The sequence below is a fragment of the Gavialis gangeticus genome, unplaced genomic scaffold, assembly GCF_001723915.1.
Source record: "Gavialis gangeticus isolate Ggan-Ray unplaced genomic scaffold, GavGan_comp1, whole genome shotgun sequence".
Classification (NCBI taxonomy): domain Eukaryota; kingdom Metazoa; phylum Chordata; order Crocodylia; family Gavialidae; genus Gavialis; species Gavialis gangeticus.
The window spans coordinates 6594786-6612978 of NW_017729000.1; the positions used below are offsets into that span (position 1 = coordinate 6594786).

The window sequence follows — 18193 nt, forward strand, 5'->3', positions numbered from 1 at the left end:
TATCCTAACCCAGAGCACTTCCGTGTGCCCCTCCTCTGACCCTGCGCTACCTGGTGAGGATGTGTATTCCTCCTTAATGTAGAGCGCCGCCCCCCGCCTTTCCTCCCTGTCCCGTCCCTCCTGTACAGCCTGTAGCCCTTGATATTCACCACCCAGTCATGCGTTCAGTCCCACCACGTTTCAGTGAGTCCCGCTATGTCCGGGTTGGTGTCAGCTAGCAGGAGGGTAAGTTCCTCTTGCTTGTTCCCCATACTACGAGTGTTTGTGTAGAGGCATTTGAGGTCTCCTGTGGATGTGTGCCCTGGCCCCCTACTTTCAGCATTGCCCTGGCCCCTGTTGCTTACCTGTGTATATGTGTCACTTGTCGGTCTAGGCTGGGCTGTACTTGTGGGTGCTGCTTGGTTTGGCAGTCCAAGGCTTCCTCCGCCCTCGTCTTTCTCTTCCCCCGATGAGCCTAGTTTAAAGCCCGCCAGAGGAGATCTGCCAACCTAGAAGAAAACACACGCTCACCGTTAGGGGAAAGGTGGAGCCCATCCCACCCGAGCATGTCTCTCGTCGTGATGTGCGGGTCGTTGTTGAGGAAGCCCAAGCCCCCCTTGAGACACCGTTCCTGAAGCTGCCAGTTGGTCTCTGTGATGCACGTCGCATGCCATCTTCCACGTCCGCTCGCTGGTAGGACAGAAGAGAGAACCACCTGTACACCTATCTCCTTCAGCACGCCCCCGGAGCGTGGTAGTCCGCCATCAGGCGATCAGGGCTTCTCTTGGCCGCATCATTAGTACCCACATAGATTTGGACCATGGGGTAGTAATTGGTGGGCTGGATCACGGCCTGGATCATCCCCTTCATGTCCTGAATCTTTGTTCCGGGTAGGCAGTAGACCTCGCGTGTCGAGGGGCCCTGGCGACAGATGGGGCCCTCTGTGCCTCTCAGGATGGAGTCGCCTATGACGATCGCTCGACGCTTTTTCCTCCAGGACTGCTTAGCTCCTTCGGCCTGCTCGGGATGTGGAGAGTGTGGGGTTGTCTCCTCTCCTTCCTTCTCCTCCAGAGTTGCCAGGGCCTCGTACCTGTTCTCCAGCCAGACTGGAGGAACTGGTACTGCTGCTGTGTTACGAGCAGCCCTGGTACTGGAGGTGACCATCTGCCACTCTGCAGTGGAGGGCACCTCCCGGGGTGCTGCTTCCTTGGGTGTGTGGCCCTGCAGGGAAGGGAAATAGCCATCAATCTCTTTCTCCACCTCCCTGATTCCCCTCAGCCTGCTAACCTCCTCCTGGAGCTCCCTCACCTGCGCCTCCAGGGCCCTAAGGCTGACATTTGCCTCTTTGCAACATGAGCTTGTACTGCGAGCTGCTGTAACCTCCACCGTCTTATTGCTGCCTAACCCCGGATTTGTATCTGTGTATTACATTCTTCCCTTCCTAACTGGTACTTCACGCTGGTCCTCAGAGGATTTCAGTTTTTGGATTTCTGACCTTTTTCTATAAATTATTCAGAGTGTTTACATGTGCTAATGCACAACGATTAAGTGAGATTCCTGGGGAGGGAGAGGGAAGTTGAACAGGCCTAGAGGAGAGGAACAAAGTTGGTTTTCTGTGAAGGAAAACGCTGTCTCAGTCTGGTCTACACGAACTTCCAGCCAGTTTCCTTTCAGGAGCTGCAGCAGGAGCTATTAGCAGATCTTCAGGCTAGGATTGCTGATGCCACAAGGCTCGAGGGCTTCCTTGCTGGGCATTTCTGGAGGGAGCTGTGCAAGGCAGAAAAATGACATGAGACTTGAGCGGGGAATTCACTTCCGGTTCTGCCCTCAAAAGCACAAGATGGGGGGAACATGTGTATGTTGGGCTGACTGCAGAGCTCAGACGCACCAAGCAGGGCAGTCGCAGCACTGAAGAAGTTCTCCAGCGGGACTCTGGCTTCACCATGCCTTAAGGAGGTCAAGAAGCTGTTTTGGTTTGTGTGGTACGTCCTGCTGGCGGCTCAGGGAAGCCAGTGCTGCAGATGAGGTCTTGTGCTGCCTTTGGACTCTTGTCCTTTCCGATCATATAAACCAGCTTGGGAGGATTCACTGGCTAAATATAGCCCACCCCCTCACTCCTTTTCTGCTCAAGACCCTCAGTGTCTCAGAAGGCTTGAGAAAGACCTGCACTAAATGTTTCTCCTGTGCAACGCTGCCATCTACCGACCATCTGGGCCCCACAAGTCGAGGCTTCATTCCCCAGACTCCATGGCTGTGATGTACACAGCTCGTAAGGACATTCTTGCTTCAGAAGTGACTTGTATTTGACATCACAGTGCCCTAGATCTTGCATTGGAGCAAGCACATGCCAGTAGTCAGCTAGTTTGGTGGTAGGTGCCTAGGCATCTCTTCACTCTCGGGGCTCATCTCCAACAGCAGGTACTGCCAAAAGGCTGCAGCTTGCATGACTGGCTGTGGGCTTGCCTTGGAGTAACAGCTAAGAGCCCCTGCTTTGCGTGGGGGGCTTTGTCAAGGCTGGCTGCTTCCTAATCTGTCTGCTGAGTTCAGCTCAGTGCTCAAGTGATTTCCCCCTCCTCAGAACTGTCTGCTTTCCTCTGCCAGGCGCCTTTTTGAAGGGTGTTGCAGAAGGAGAAGTGGACCCTTCCTTTGGGCCTCTCGAAGCCATCCGGCTCTCCATCCAGACCGACTCTCCTGTGTGGATCATCTTGAGTGAGGTAACCTGCTTTACGGGGGTGGACAACCCCCCTCCTCTCCAGTCACACCCTGAAAGACAGCCATCTCCACGGAGGAGATCTCACATTAACGTGCTGAGTTTTGAGCTGCTCTTGTGAAGGAAAGTGCATGAGGGGAGGGAGGGCAGGGAAGGGTGGGCCTCCTACAGCACCTGGAACCGTGGCCTCAATCCTGATCCTGTTGTAGCAAAAAGAATAATTCAGGGACTCTCCTGGGAGTGGATTGAAGCCTCCCTCCCCAATGCATTTTGCATATGTCTATAAGGCAAAGATGATTCTGTGCAACTTCAGTTGCAAAAAAAGGCTCCCTAGCTCCCAGATACAGGTCTGTGCAGGTGCCTTCCTGGCAGTGCAGCTGTTGGTAAAAGCAGCACTTGGAATAGGTCTGGAGAAAAGGAGCTGCTCCCATGTCTGCATCCCGGGCCTGGGAACAAGTTCCCTGACAAACAGCCAAGGCAGGAGTGCGCAGACTCCTTAAAGGGATGTCTGCATGTTCAGGGCAGCTCTGCAAGGAGAAATTTATATTATTCCTTGTATCCTTTAGGACATCTGCACCACAGCTGTACTGGGGGGGAGGGCTAGGCTGTTCTAGGTCTCTACTGGAAAGACCTGGTTCAGCCCTGGGAACATTCTTCCTGGGAGTGTGGAGGGACTGCATGGAGGGGTGTCGCTGCAGAATGACATGGCCCAGCTGCCTTTTACTTAGTCTCCCTCTTTTCCCTCTCCCCAGATCTTTATTAAGAAGGCAGAATGAGATTCCCAGGCTGACGGGTGGCGGCACCAAGCAGTTCCAGATCCTCCCCCTCCCCCTTCCTCTTGCTCCCGTCCCTGAGTCTGCAGTGTCTGGGCAACCCAGTTGTGAGCACGTGTGTGCATAGCACCACCCTCTGCTCCAAGGCTGGAAGAAGAAAAATCTGCAGTCAAGAGACAAGGACCCCAGCAAGCACCACACTAGACTGCAGGACAAAGATATGTTCCCACACGTGGGTGTTGGGCAGAATTAAACAAAGCCGCATTGTGCCAGCACTGGCACACGTCTGCAGCCACCTCTGCTAGGGTGCAGAGGCTGGGGCAGGACAGGGCAGCCCCTTCTCTGTGGCCGTCTGAAGAGCAAAGAAGAACTGCTTTCCAGTGCAAAGGTTTGGTTTTGTTCCCTTGGGTAAGGACCATGCTGTCACTAATCCTCTCATGGGTGTTTCGGACTGAGTGTATCACTTGGGTCACGCTAACACACAGTGCGGTTTAGCATTGTCCTGAAACTAAGGACCTAACATGCATGAAGGCCAAAGGCACCTTCCACCCAGGGGAGGGTGGTCTATGGCTGGGCTGGAGGAGGTAGGGTAGGGTGGTCTGTGGCAGGAGCAGTATGAGGGAACCTCAATCTTGACATGAACCAGTGGAGACTGAATTCCCATTACTGGCTGCCAGACAGGGTTGACTTGACATACGTGGGAGGAACAGCCAAGGGTCTGCCTCCCTAGTCTTTCCCTCCCTCAAACCAGGGGCAGTTGCTGAGGATTGCGTGAGTATGACGACTGAGCCCTCTCTTGGTCCAAGAGAGGGGATTAGCTGTATGGAAATGGCAGGGAAATAGAAAACCACACTGTGCCTGCCAGTGTTGTACATGGCCCCGTAGCTCATGTTGAAGTCTCCAGTGCCTTCATGCCATGAGATGAAGTGCAAATCCATCTTTTTAAGAAATATTTCAGTATCCTGATTGATGTGAATTTTTGGAAAAAAGTAGCCCAGTTCTAAAATGGTAGGGATTAGTGTAATATTTTCAGAGCAACTTTCTGGAATCCCAATGTTTCTTCAGCTATACACTGGAATGCATTATACTACTTCAATGTGCTGTATTTTTTATTATTGGATACATTTGATTTTTCAAGTACATCTATATATAATTATATAAAATGTGCACTGTAATAAAGTTTAATTTAAAACCCTTGGCCTTGCAGCTACACTCAGAGGCTATTCAGACTGAAGCTGCAGTGAGCAGACAGGTTTCCTCCCACTCTTCAGCGCTGCAGCTCTGCCCTGCTTTGTAGATGGTTACGGTAGGAGCTAGCTAATGTTCTTTGCCTCCTCGTGGTCCTGTCTGTGCTCCCTCGTGGCCTGCAGAAATATGACTGGGTACAAACAATCCCATCTTCCTACAGCTCCCAGTGCCAGAAGAGGGAGGCGCTTGGAGTAGCGGAGGTGTGAGACCAGCGCCAGGGGCTGCTGGTGACAGTCAGCTTCTTCCACACACCTCATCGTGCAGGTGCTAAACCAGGCTGCTGCTGCTTCTGGGGCATTGGCTCACTGTCACTGCTGTGTGCATCCTGCCTAGCTTTACCTCAGCCCCCCCAGTGGGGCCTGCCAGCAGCCAGACTCCCAGCGTGCCATAGCTTTGTGTCCTTTAAGAATGTCTTTAAAATGCTTCCAGGAGCAGCAGCATTGGTCCTGCTAAGCTCTGGCTTGTCAGGCACCAGCAGCTCAGCTATTTGCATCTCAGCTGTCTGCACAACATGGCAGCCTAGTGCAGCTTGACCCTCGGGGCATGAAACTGTGTCTCAGTAGCATTGCAGACATGTGAGTCAGCTGGAGCCAGGAATGGCAGGAACATGTCCTGATGTTGGAAATAACAACAGGCACTGCAGGGTTGGGGTGGGGGGAGTTCAGATCAGTTTTAACATGAAAGGAACTTTTTTTAATGGATTGAGCTGTGTTTGTCCTGCCTTGTCCCCCTGCGAGTGTTTTTGGGGCTGAAACACTTTCTGACAGCTCTTCACCAGAGAGGTTTGCAGCAGCTGCATGTAGTGCACCCTGGTCCTTTGCATCTGACAGTCCCCCGTTGCTGCCAAGTCACTTGTTTCTTGGTGCTCAGATAAGAAGGGCAGTGATGCTTAGCTGGGGTGGGGGGGGCCTCTTAGCCTTAAGATCCTTTCAGGGGTGCTACTGGGTGCCCTACAGTGGTAGCACTGAGGTGTACAAACATGATTCACAAGATAAACTCAGACTTCAAATAAAAATCCAGAGTGTTCAAACCCTTCTGACCTGCCAGGGTCTGGCCAAGTTCTTTGCAACAGAAAAACTGCTCTATTATTTTTCCATAATTTAAAAATGAGTGAGAGTTGGAGCTGGTATTTTCTGAGGTGGACCTTGAGTGTAAGAAGGTAGAGAAGCACTGAACTACAGCAGCTGCTAACTCGGCCATTTACTCTGTTACATACAGCTTGCAGTCCTGCCAAGCACCAGCAGGTACATGACACACTTGGTTAAGCCGCACCTTCAGCTATGGCCAAATGCAATGGCTTAATCCAGATCACTAACATGACAAGTCTTCCCTGACACCCTTTCAGATCCTCTGAAGACAGAAAGAGCCTGTGGCAGCTCTAGCAGGGGGTAAGTACTGCCTTTCCTGGGGACTTGTCTGCAGTCAACATGCTAGTTCTGATCCTGCAGGAACAGCCGTTGCTCTTCCTATTCCCATTCCAAGTAACTGCATGACTTGGACCTCCAGCCTCTTTGTGGGTCCATTGTCTTGTCTGCAGTACCCAGGGGACCTCAGAAAAATGGTGATTTTAGTGTAAATCCACCTTGGACAGTCAGGTTGGATGGTACGAGCTGTTGCAAGCATCAGCCTGGAGTCCATGTTTGTCTAGAGAAGCAGCGTGTGGTAACACTCTCTTTGAACTGCAGGTGCCTGCTGGAAAGAATCCCTTGCACTCGGATTTCATGCACCCTTTTACACTCTCTCGTTTGCCCAAGCAGATTCTGGGTGGCCAAGCGTTCTACCCTAACTGCAGCGGGTGCATGCGCTCTGGGAGAGGAAAGTATCTGCTCACTTACATGTCAGGCCTCTTCTCTCCCTCATGCTTTTCTGCATCCATTCACACTGTAGAAGGGAGGGGGGACTCTGAAAGCTAAGCCAGGGTAAAGCAGAGCATCTTACCTGGAACTGAAACCATTTCTGAGGTGGAACATCTATGAACTCATGGGACTAGTGTCCCCCTTTTATTAAGGCATTTGACCACACAAAACGCACAACTCAACACAAGCTAAGGTATCTTACAGCCCGTCAGCCACAGCACCCTCCTGTTCTTCGCACATTTTGTGAAGCGAGCGCTGCCCTCGCTTGGTCTTGCTCAGACTTTGGGTACAATTTACCCCTGGACGAAGCGGTGCAGTTTGCTCAGAAGATCCTCTCTCAGTATTAGTGGGCGGAGAGACAGGAAGTGGATGAGGAGCCCTGCTATGGCCATACCAATCAGAATCCATAGGACTCTTGCACTGAAGTGCATGGGACCCAATCTGTGCAAGGAAAAAACAAGCAGCTGTTATGTAGGCAAAGCCTGGGATGCTGCTGGGACAGAGGGAGGACACTTCTTCAGGAACATGCTGACCTGCCAGGAGAGCAGTGGTCTTCAGACAGGACACACAGAGTGTATGCAGGGCTAGGCAAGCAGCCCCTTCTCTTCCCCTCTGCCACCCCCTAAATCCACTTCTATCCTTTCCAGCTCTGGGCTGCTGCCAGAGCAGCCCTTGTGGGGTGCTGAGGTTTGGTTAGAGCAGCTTACAGGAGCCAGGCTGATGCATGCTTGTGGGTTCAGGAAGCACAAGCTCCAAGTGACTGAGGAGCTAAGAGACATAATGTCTTACAGGAAACCCATTCAGGTTATCCTGGGGACACCTGAATACACTTCTGATGCACAGATCAGTTTGCTCAGTTATAATCTTGCTTCTGTGACTCAAACTTCAATTTCCTCCACAAATGAAGCTTCAGCAGGCTGGAGTACTGCAGAGAAAGGTGGAGCTTGTGCTATTTGAAGGACCTAAATACGTCTGACGGGGAGGCCAGGCCCCACGCAGCGTGCCATTGAGTGAAGTAATGGAGCGTCCTAGTGCTGCCAAGAATGAGCTCTGGGCCAGTACTGAACAGCAAGGAAGGAGGGACCCAGTTACAACTCAACTATTTAAAGCACTCTGGTTACCTGTCTGGCACATTCACAGATGTACTTGCATGCCAGATTGCTTACCTTGCATGAGCAGCCAGGGCATAGCCCCTGAAATACTGGTACCGGGAGCACAGGTAGAGGAGCCCACAGACTGCAGCCGCCCCTAGAAGGGAAGATAGGAACACAAGTAACTACCAGAGACAGAGCATCACTTACCATCTCTGAAGTGGATGCTGTGGCTGGAATGCCTGACAAAGAGCAATCAGGCACAGAAGGTACAACTGAAGCATTACCTATTGCCATCATGAACAAACTGAATGCAATGGGTCTACAATGGTGAATTTTAAATAAATGTCTGAAGATAATCATGTTTTTACAGAACATCATAACCGGCCTCTAACAACCAGTGACTCTGCAATAGAAGCTGTGCTCTGACTGGTCTTTGCCAGTAACCCATTTCATATATTTACCTGTTAAAATAAATAGCTTTTCTGAATGGCATTCATACGGCAGCTGGATTCCCAAAACGCATGTTGTAGCAGAAAGCCAAGAGGGTGCCTGGCTGGGGGCAGCTGCCCCAGTGCTCAGTCTAGCTGCTCTTCCAGAGAGCAATGGGAGGAGAGAGCCACAGGCAGGCAGGCAAGGCCTTGCTCCCACGCTTCCTTCTCCTTAGTACCTGTGTTCCAACCAAGGCTGAGTCCTGCTGTGCTAGCACTGCTGAACATGCACCAAGGAACAGTTCACCTCTCGGGACTAGACACAAGCTCACCCTGGTCAAATGTCTCCTAGAAAGGAAAGCCCCTCCATTAACAGCCAAGGGCTTTGCATCTGTCAGCTCAGCAGTATTAAAATGCAGCTGCCAGACAATGCCTGTGATAGGAGGCTGGTCCCTTCTTGCCCTACATCCCTAGAACCAAGCAAGTCAAATTTAGCCTGCCTTGTTCTCCTGTTGGTAATAATGAAGCAGCTCTTCCTTGAAGTGCTGGGGTGGGATGCTGTTCTTCCAGCAGTTAGCTAGGAACTGTGACGTAAGATCACCAACATGATCAATCAGAAGCAAAGAGCCTCTGGATTTGGATCCGATTTGTTTCTTTTTTACCTTGATGGAAGAAGACTCCAGCCACCCACAGGATGGAGACAAAGATGGGGAAGTATTCGGAGCAGTTTATCCTAGTGAGAGTCAGGGAGGAGAGGGTTAAAGCTGTGTCACGGACACCAGAGAAAGGAAGGGCTGTACAGTCCTCCCTGGGAGACAGGGTGAGTGGTTCCTTTTCAAGATCAGCTCAGAAGTCCTCCACCATCCCAGCCCGTCTCTCACTCCTCCCCATAGACAGTGGCAGAAGGTGGGAAAGATGAGTAGGTTCTTCCCGTCTCTGGTGAACTGGGAAATCGCCCAGCCCTATGTGATGGACCTGAGAAAATCTGCCCCAATGCTTTTCTAAATCATTTGCTGCTCAGGGTCAGCCCTGGTTCAACAGACAGCACCAACACCAATTCCTCAGCGTAGGGCAATGAAGACTAACGTGGACAGAGAGGAGCCTGCGGCTTCAACTCAGTGAGGGGAACAACACAACAAACTGCTTGTTCCGTTAATACTGGTTACTTTAATGCTGCAAAATAAACTCTTCTTTTACTTGCAAGACTGTGAAAATAACACTTGCTGGCTCTGCGGTGCAGTGACGGGCAACTGCAGAGTATCTGGATCTAAGGAGCACTGAGTGTGGGGGGTGAAGAGCTGAACAGGAACAAGTTAAAAATCTTACTGAGCTCTGAAGACTCTCTCAAATTCAGGGGGGCCCGTCACGCACGGGGGGGAGACCTTGTACTTCCGCCGGGCAGAGATCACCTGCAGAGCGAAATAGGCTGAAAGAGAAGCACAAGTGAGGTGACACTCCAGCAGCATCTCACCAGCCCTGGCTGTCCTCCTGGGCTTCAAAGTAGTGGTGTGAAAAGGAAATCACCACTATGCTTGTAGGTTTTTCATCCTGGGTCCATGAAGATCACACAGTGCCTTGAATAAACACCCCTTTTGTGTCACACGCGCATTGTGCTCGTATTTGCGCGTCTTGCGTGCAGTGCAGAGCGAAGATTTTGCCTTGCGGCTTGCATAACAATCTTGGACACGATCAGCAACAGCAGCGGTTGCCCTGGCACTTCACAGTGTTCCCAAGACCACCTCCACACGTGCTGAAAGTAGAGACACAAAACCGAGCTTTACCTTGCCTGGGGGACTGCTGGCCCCAGTTCAGTGGCTTCCCTGAATCCCAGAGGAGGTCACATTTCTGGTCAGCCTCTGGGCCTGACCCCCCTGACCATGCCCAACCTGTGAGAAGCAGGAAGATGGCTTGAAAACAACCTAAAAATCACCCTCTGTTGCTTCTGCATGGATGACACATCCAGACCTGACCTGACATGCCCGGGGTGCTGCTTCCCCCTTTCCCTTTAGCCACCTCTCAAGACTGCAGGCCTTTGCTCTTTCCCCCCATGCCTCCACCTCTTGGTTAGGTGCTAAGATGGAGGCTACATCATTCAGCCATTGAAAGCCTCTGATCCAAGACTGCATGGATCAGAAAGGATGCCTGGTGCCCGCAGGCAGCAGTGGCAGGACTCCCACAGCGCAGTTGGGAGGGTTGATGACATTGGCACTGGCTCGTAGCCTTCCCTCCCACTGTCGAAGGGGGAAAGCAGCAGCCACATACAAATCCAGCCTGGGCACCTGTTGAAAACCTTCCTGCTGTTTCAACCCCAGTAACCAGCAGTGAGATAACCGAGCCTGGCTCAACCGACTGCGCTGGCATGAGAACTTCTGTGGAAATGGCAGGATGCCAGAAAGGCGTTGGACACCGCTACCATCAGGCTGGATCCAGGCACGGCCTGCAGTTCTGTCTAAAGAAACACAGCCCTCACTGGAAGGGTTTCTGCAGCTTCGGCAGCATTGTGTGAGACTCTCTGCACCGAACCTTGCCAACTTCAGCTTTGCCTCCAAGAAATAGGTGATAGCTGCTTTGAAACCCGCGTCTGGCTGCTGCACTCAGCAATGCTTTGTTCAGGGCTGGGCCACTTTCCCTAGGTTCACATCCCTTCAAGAGAAATTTGGCATTGAGAGAGGAACACCTGCCCGCAAGCTGCCGTGGAGTGAGGCAGTCACCGGGAGATGAAAGAAGAGCAGCCCATTTGGAAACATAACTCAATGGGCTTCCAAAGCCGTGAGCTGCTGCGATTTCCTCTGGTGCACACACGTGGAGAAGGCTTAGAATTCCCTCTCGCACGGTTGGCTTACTTGGTCAGCACACCAACACCTGGTTTGCAAGTTGGGTAATGTCCTTGTTTTTAATGGGAAGATTCAAATAAGCAGAAGGGGGTTTTTTGGTCCACTACTATAGTCTGGTGGCCTTAGACTCTCAGGATGACCGTTAGCTTGGAGGTAACCCGCAAAATGTCTGTGCCGACAGCATCCTTTTGGACTGAAAGCATGTCTTAGCTGCAGCAGCCAGTGGGAGACCTGTTCAATTAAGGGTTTTGATGGCATTGAAAAGACAGATCGCATGTGAGCATAGCTAGAATAAGGCAGTAGCTATCCCAGGAAACTTCCCATCACATTTAAAAAGAACAGGTGAGGTAAAGGCAGGCAGAGATTGAGAGCCAAGATGGGAAGAAGCAGAACTGCCAAAGAATCCTTCACGTAAGAATGATAATTCGCATTGGCGGTTTAAGTCATCTGACACTACAGTGTACCCTGAATGAATGGCACCTATTACTTTCAAAGTATGCAGGGGTCCATCCCCTCACCCAGTCTCTGATCGGATCACATTTTTTTCACTTTAATCAACATTAAAAATAAATGTATTTGGGGCCAGAGTAACTATAAGAATGGAAAAAGGGAAAAGCATAAGAGCAACATCATCATGCTGCTGTGACAGACTGCAGCAGTATTTTGCTCTCCCATGAACCCAAAAGAAAATAGGCAGATGTGAACTACATCTGATACGATGCAAAATGTTCAATTCAGCAGTAATTAGCAGATCTGTGGGGAAAGATTTCAAAGTGAGATCTGATCTGCTCTGACATTAATACTCATCCAATCTTTTGTACATCAGTTATGCATCAGCATGAAGCAAAACTACCAACAGAAGACAAGGTCATGCTCGAGACTCACAGAGCTGCCCCGTACCTGCAGGAACTACCAGCGTATGAGCGCAGGCTTAGGCTCCACGTTGGTGGCTCAGCTTGATGATGTGTTATAGGAGCCCAGGAGCCCACCCTAACCACTGCAGCATGCATTCTCAATTTTTTTCCTCTGCCACTGAAAGGGCAACTGGGGAAAGCCTGTTGAGTCTGCTCAGATTTGGTTTTGCCAACAGTTTTCAAGCATTTCTAAGCCTACAAACTGCAGCACTGATGCAACAGGACAGGGCGACTTTTTAAAAGGGAAAAAGGAAGCTTCATTCTGGTCCTGCTGTTCTTACAGCTGCTCAGCACAGGCCGTTTGTGGGCATTCAATGAGCTCTAAGATCCCAGCTGTGCTACGCTGCCATTGTTTTAAGGGAAAATACTGAGAGAATGTTAGCGCATAAAATTTGCACTCCTAAAAATGCTTAAGTTTTAAGCAAAGCTAGCCTCACCCTACACTCAGATAACAGTGAACATCCCTCAGTTCATCTCAACTCTGCTGTGTCACATCACGTCATCCTCTGAAGCATCAGAATCTAGAAGAATCATATTTGCGTAACGTTTTTCACATCAGTCTTTCCCTGTCTACCCCCATCTCTAAATTAATCTTGCTCATGTGTGACTTGTGTTAGGAATATGCCTTTGCACGGGCCTTTGACAGATGGCAGAAAGAAACAGCATGATCATTAATCAGAAACAACGCGATGAAGGCAAACATTCCCTGCTATTTAGAAAGGGGGCATATGCCACAATAATTAGTAAGGATTAAAAAAAAAGCACTTTAGACACATTTCCTAGACAGAGAGAAAATCAGTGACAGAACAGGAAGGCTGCACAAATCTAAGAACGCCTTACTGAAAAAGTCCACAGTGCAGCAACACATTCAAGCACTTACTGGAGATGAAATGGTTCAAGGTCAGATGTTGAAGCGAGCTAGAGACCAAGTCAAGTTTCAGGATCTTACTACTGTGTATGTTCAAATTCAGTTCAACTTAAAATATCCAACATCTGGATTTTTTTGAAACATACAAGCCTCTCACCACAATTACGTTTTCCACCTGTGTTTCAAACTAGTAACAGCCACCGGTGATCAATGCCATTATTTTGGCTGGGCACTTTCTGTTTTGATTATTAAGCTGGTTGAGGAAAATGCTGGTAATTTTGTACATTTGGCATCTATTCTACAAATAGCACATACACAGGATTAAATTGCAAGTTGCACTCATTAGCGTATACCGATTTTCTGGTATGTAAAACTGCCCTTCTCCTCCTTGAGTGGTATGTGTGGAGACATCGTAAAGTCCTGTGTCCAAACAGATCGATTTTGCTAAACAGCCAGTGGAACGAAACCTGTATCCGATTTCAAAGATTCAGGACCTCACAAGTGATGGCAGTGACCAAAAAGAGACACAGGTATTTTAAGATCAAACTCTGAGCTGCTATAAACATGCTGAAATTAACTCAGGTGAACGATGCAAAAAGGTCTCCACCACAAGACGTTTCAGTGGATGGGTTTAACCTTGGAAAAGTGACAGAAGTGAGAGCTTGTAACCCAGTTTTGCTCCCTTTCGGCCTGTAAACATCACCTGCTTCCTTAGATGGTTTCAATGTACTAACCCCCACCTATCCTCTGCACATGTCCTTGTGCTGTCAGAGCAAACACAGCCTGAAACAGCAAAGACCCCAAGGAGAGTCTGGTGTTCCTGCCTGGCGGGAGCCCGACTTCCTGAACATAAGGTTGCATTTGGAGGCACAGACGGGTTACTTACCTACTCACATCCTTGCCAGCACAGGCAGTGGAAAGCTTCCCAGGTCTTTGCTCAGCCTGGTCTGGCATGCTGAAAAGTAATGGTGCTCACACCAGCTATCCCTGTTTTTTATCCTAATGAAGGCTACGTTAATATGAGAGTTGAATTCAGGATAAAATACAACTCTGGGCATTTCAAATGTCCCAGCACACCCCCTGGCAGCCAGAGAGAGCTGAGGCTGGGCTAAAACTCACACGAGTGCTAGAACTTTTCATGCCGCTGCGAGATTAGCTCCAGCCCTGACCCAGATCCCACCTCTTGCAAAAAAATCCCGCAAAATGCAAGGTGACAACCACTCATTCCCAGATGAGACTGACCAAATGTTTCAGGGAAGCTAGAGTTTTACCACCCCTCCCCCACCCCGTGGGAAATGTAGGGTTTATGGTCATTTTGCCATAATTTTTCATAACTGAAGCTTGTCAGTGGAAGTTGATGCATAAAAATGCCCACGAGCGGCATCTTTGTTCCAGAATGGGCTCCATCCGCTATTCTTTTGACTGCACTGAGGCCATGAATTGTCCTTGGGGAAGGTGGAGCCTAGATCCTTTTGTGCAAATGTTCACCTGCAATCCCAGCCCCACTGAAAGCCAGGGATGTGAGCAGCCATTTCGATCAAGTCCAGTTCATGAACATCTCAGTAGAAGGATCCAGTCTCCACTGACGGGAAAAACCATCTTTGACTTATGAAGAATGTGCAGATGACCGTTTATTCCTGTAAAATTAACTATAAACTTGACGAGTCTCATTATTGAAACTTTGAGGAACCAAAGATCATTGGAAAACTTCTGAAAGGGCCGGTTTAAAGTTAACTAACATCGTCTCGTACATTCTCAGAAAATGTTACACTTTTAAGAGCAAGTGCTGAGTTTTGTTGAGATTAACACTAAGGATTTAACCACACTGTTATGTCTAAAAGATGCTGTGTAGTGAAAACATTCAACCTTATCTAGGGGGATCCAAGACTCCTGCCTGATATTCAAACTGAAAATGTCCGTTTGTCTCACTAAATTCAGTTACTCTTCAGGCTGCACTATATAATCATTCTGCTGCCTTGACATTCAAATCCCAGCCCAGAGCTGTAGCCTGCCAGAGCTCTTCTCCCCACTGACTGCTTCAGTAAGCTACATTTTTAAAGGCTGAAGAAAGTTAGGGTTTTTTTTTAAATAGGAATTAATCATTTTTGTTGCTTTTCTCTGAATTTCTCCCGTGTGTCAAGAGAATGATAAAAAGAGGTCTCTAGCACTGGATATGGTAACCTAGATAGCTCAACCTCCTATAAATGTATTTATTTATTTGGTTTCTATGGTGACTTCTGCAAAAAGGCTCAGAGCGACTTCCAGCAACAAAGGGAACCGATGCCTGCTGCTGCGGTGTATGGCAGTGTCTGTATTGATGCACTCCAGAAAAACTGCACCGGCTTTTAGTTATTTTGCAGTCTCTGTCCACTATTGTACTACTGCACTGTGTTCACTCCGTGTTAATAAAGGTTTAATGCATTGGTGTAAACTGCAAAGAAACTAAATCCACAATGCATGGAGGGCACCACACAATATTTTTACACTGAGCATGAAGTAACAGGAATAGGTTTGTATGTGAAGCTGTCAGGAACACGTACGTATCTTTGCAAGCCGTATATATTGCACACATGCTTCTCACTGATACAGTCAGATGTCATAGGAAGTTCTGACTCTCATCCCACTGTCTTTATTTGAGTTTCCTATGGTCACATTAGACCTCAGACACTCACCTGGAAACATTATTATAGTGTAAATCAAACGGGGAGTATTTTACCATTAGCTTAAATTAAAATGTCAACTTAATTTCATCTCTCTCAAACACCACCTTTGACATCAGCAAGTCTTTTTAGTCCCTTGTGTTCACGTTTGTTTGAAGTCAGTGTAAGGTGTTCAGTATTCAAACAATTTGCATTCACAAACACCTGAGACAAAAGCAACCTTCATCCTATCCTTCACCAACACTGTGAACACCCAAAGCTGCAAAGTCTCACCGCACACCGTTATGCACGTACACGTGAGGGTACCTTGCCCTTACCTTGCTCCAGGACTCCCAAAATGGTGACAGCAGCCAGCAGCGCAATCTCATCCAGCATGTCGTCTTTGGTTGTGCTGCAAAAAGTAGTGGTGCAGGTCGAAGAGTGACCAGGAACTGCTTCCTCTCCCCAACTGTGACTGAAATTTTATTGCTCTGCACTAGCATGCGTTTCCTCCAAAGGGCTTGTTAACCGTCTGTATGCTGCAGCTCTGCTCTCCAGAACGGCCAGCATCAGAAAAGAGATCAGATTCACCCAAAGAACCTTGCCTGCCTATGTCCTTAGACAACACTGCTAAAAACCTGCACACCTGTGTTATTGCCAAATGCCCTTTTCCACATTGCTATGCAGAAATGTGCTGAAAGCCCTTGGTAACTATATAAGTTAATAGTAGCAAAACGAAATTCTCCTTTTATTTATGGTTCACATTCTCCAAATCCTTCATGTGCTGCAAATTTCTTCCTTTGAATTTAAAGCTAGTTGGAATATTCTTTCCTTTCTTTACAGATTGCAAACATTTCAAAATACCTGTGTCTTATTAAGAGCTAAACACACAAACAGCTGCAAACTAAGGTGATTTCTTCTTCACTTGGCACTCCTTTTGATTCAACAGCCTGACATTTCAAGATTATGGTTTCTTTGGTTGTGGTTTAGAGCATCCTCTGGTCAACTCCACCATCACCAGATAAATTACCAAATTAAAAAATACTGAGTTTTTGGTTGTAGCTGAGACTCCAAGGAATGAGAGAAGCTAAAAGTGTGGTAGGATGCCAGGGAGGATGTAAATAGGTAGAGATGAGAAAGACAAAAGATAAAGCGGGGAAAAATGGGGACAAAAAAGGCCAAGGGGAACATTACAGTGGTAATAATACAAGGTAAAAAAGAGGCTATCAGTAAAAAAGGAAATGGTAGGGATTCAGGAAGACAAAGGACAAAAAGGGAGGGGAGGGGGAAAAGAATACAAGAGGTCAGGTCAGGCAGGTACCTGCGTGTCACATGTCAGGCAGGTTGTAGTGCGTCATACATCCAATGTTTATGTTGAGTCCATGATTTTTTGTATCTGGTAGATTTATGAAGTGAAGTTTGTAGGCTCATCTGGGCTGCCATTGTTTGAGGATTTTCCACATGGGTTCCACTAATGGTGTGCGATTTGTGGGGATTTTCCCCACAAATTGCAAAAAAAAGCTCCACAAATCACACAAATCTGTCAAAGACAAGAATACCCAGCTACCCATGGGCGTCCACTTCTCACAGGACAACCGCTCCCTCTCCAATCTCTCAGTTCTAATCCTCAAAGAGAATTTACAAAACACCCTTCGCAGATGAGCCTACAAACTTCACTTCATCAACCTGCTGGGTACAAAAAAAATCATGGAAGAATGTAGACATTGGATTTATGACACATTACAACTTGCCTGACATCTGACTCGCCAGGTACCTGCCTGACCTGACCTCTTACATTGTTTCCCCCTCATCTTTTCTCCCCTCCCCTACTTTTCAGCCCTTTGTCTTCCTGATTCCCTACCATTTCCTTTTTTATTGATAGCCTCTTTTTTACCATGTATTATTACTACTGTAATGTCCCCCTTGGCCTTTTTTGTCCCCTTTCTTCCCTGCTTTACCTTTTGTCTCTCTCATCTCTACCTATTTACATCCTCCCTGACATTCTGCCGCACTTTTAGCTTCTCTCATTCCTTGGATTCTCAAACCAGCAGAGAGTGGTCAGAGATGCCTGAGGAAGGGTGACTGTGCTTGACAGCTTATTAAGAACTTTTTTCCCCCACTACTCTGTTGGTCTAATAAAATATATCACATCCAGTCAAAGAACCTTGCCTGCCCAAGTTAAAAAATGATACATCAATTCCAAGTGGACAGTGCAGATAAAATACTCACCCAAAATGCTGTGTCTTCCAGATGGGAAGCAAATTATGTTCCTCCTATTTTATGAAATCTGGAGGTGGCCTGAGATTTTCATAAAATGTCAGTTTTCCCATTTGAGATACCTGGTATAAACCCCAGGGAAATGTCACTTACTGCCCACTCCTGCTCCCAGCGATTGCAGCAGAAATACATTCAAGCCTTAAAGTCTGCTTGTAGAGCAAATTTTAATGTCAGACAGGAACCAGTAGTATGCAAGTAGAGGGAGACACAAAAGTTGATACTAACTGGGATTAACTCTGGAGTCCCTGGAAATATGCATGTACACACACAACCCAGTAATAGTGTGAAGCTCTGGAACAGTTCCTTTCAGATTAGTTAGCCCACTCTGGACCTGCTTATTTTATGACACATGATTATACCTGTTTCTCCCTAGGTTTAGGTTTACAAATCCCCTGACACAACCTCTGGGAAAGGTAAGAAATATACAACAGGCTTAAAGGAGACACAGCTGAGGGGAGCTTGGAGGTCCTGAGTCACTGATTCTCACAAGGGCACCAGTGCACCTTGGGTTGCAACCAGATCCTTCGAAGGGTGCCCCAAAATGTAAGGAGATAAGAAGATAAGCTAAGCTGA

The 18193-nt window shown here is 48.3% G+C and overlaps 2 protein-coding genes across 4 annotated transcripts in view; one reads left to right on the forward strand and one right to left on the reverse strand.

Moving 5' to 3' along the window:
- Positions 1-4656, forward strand: part of MGAT4B (mannosyl (alpha-1,3-)-glycoprotein beta-1,4-N-acetylglucosaminyltransferase, isozyme B) — a 70197-nt gene extending 65541 nt beyond the window's left edge. For all 3 annotated transcript variants that reach the window (XM_019506165.1, XM_019506166.1, XM_019506164.1), the window contains exons 14-15: positions 2581-2693; positions 3442-4656. In XM_019506165.1, the coding sequence (XP_019361710.1) occupies positions 2581-2693; positions 3442-3465 (137 nt within the window). In that variant the 3' untranslated portion in view covers positions 3466-4656. The remainder of the gene's footprint in view (positions 1-2580; positions 2694-3441) is intronic.
- LOC109289903 (leukotriene C4 synthase-like) lies at positions 4333-16391 on the reverse strand. Its single transcript, XM_019506167.1, has 5 exons — positions 15682-16391; positions 9415-9514; positions 8751-8821; positions 7733-7814; positions 4333-7007 (listed from the first exon to the last, which is right to left on the reverse strand). The coding sequence occupies exons 1-5, from the start codon at positions 15737-15739 to the stop codon at positions 6860-6862; spliced, it is 459 nt and encodes a 152-aa protein (XP_019361712.1). The 5' UTR covers positions 15740-16391; the 3' UTR covers positions 4333-6859.
- Between the last annotated feature and the right edge of the window lie 1802 nt (positions 16392-18193).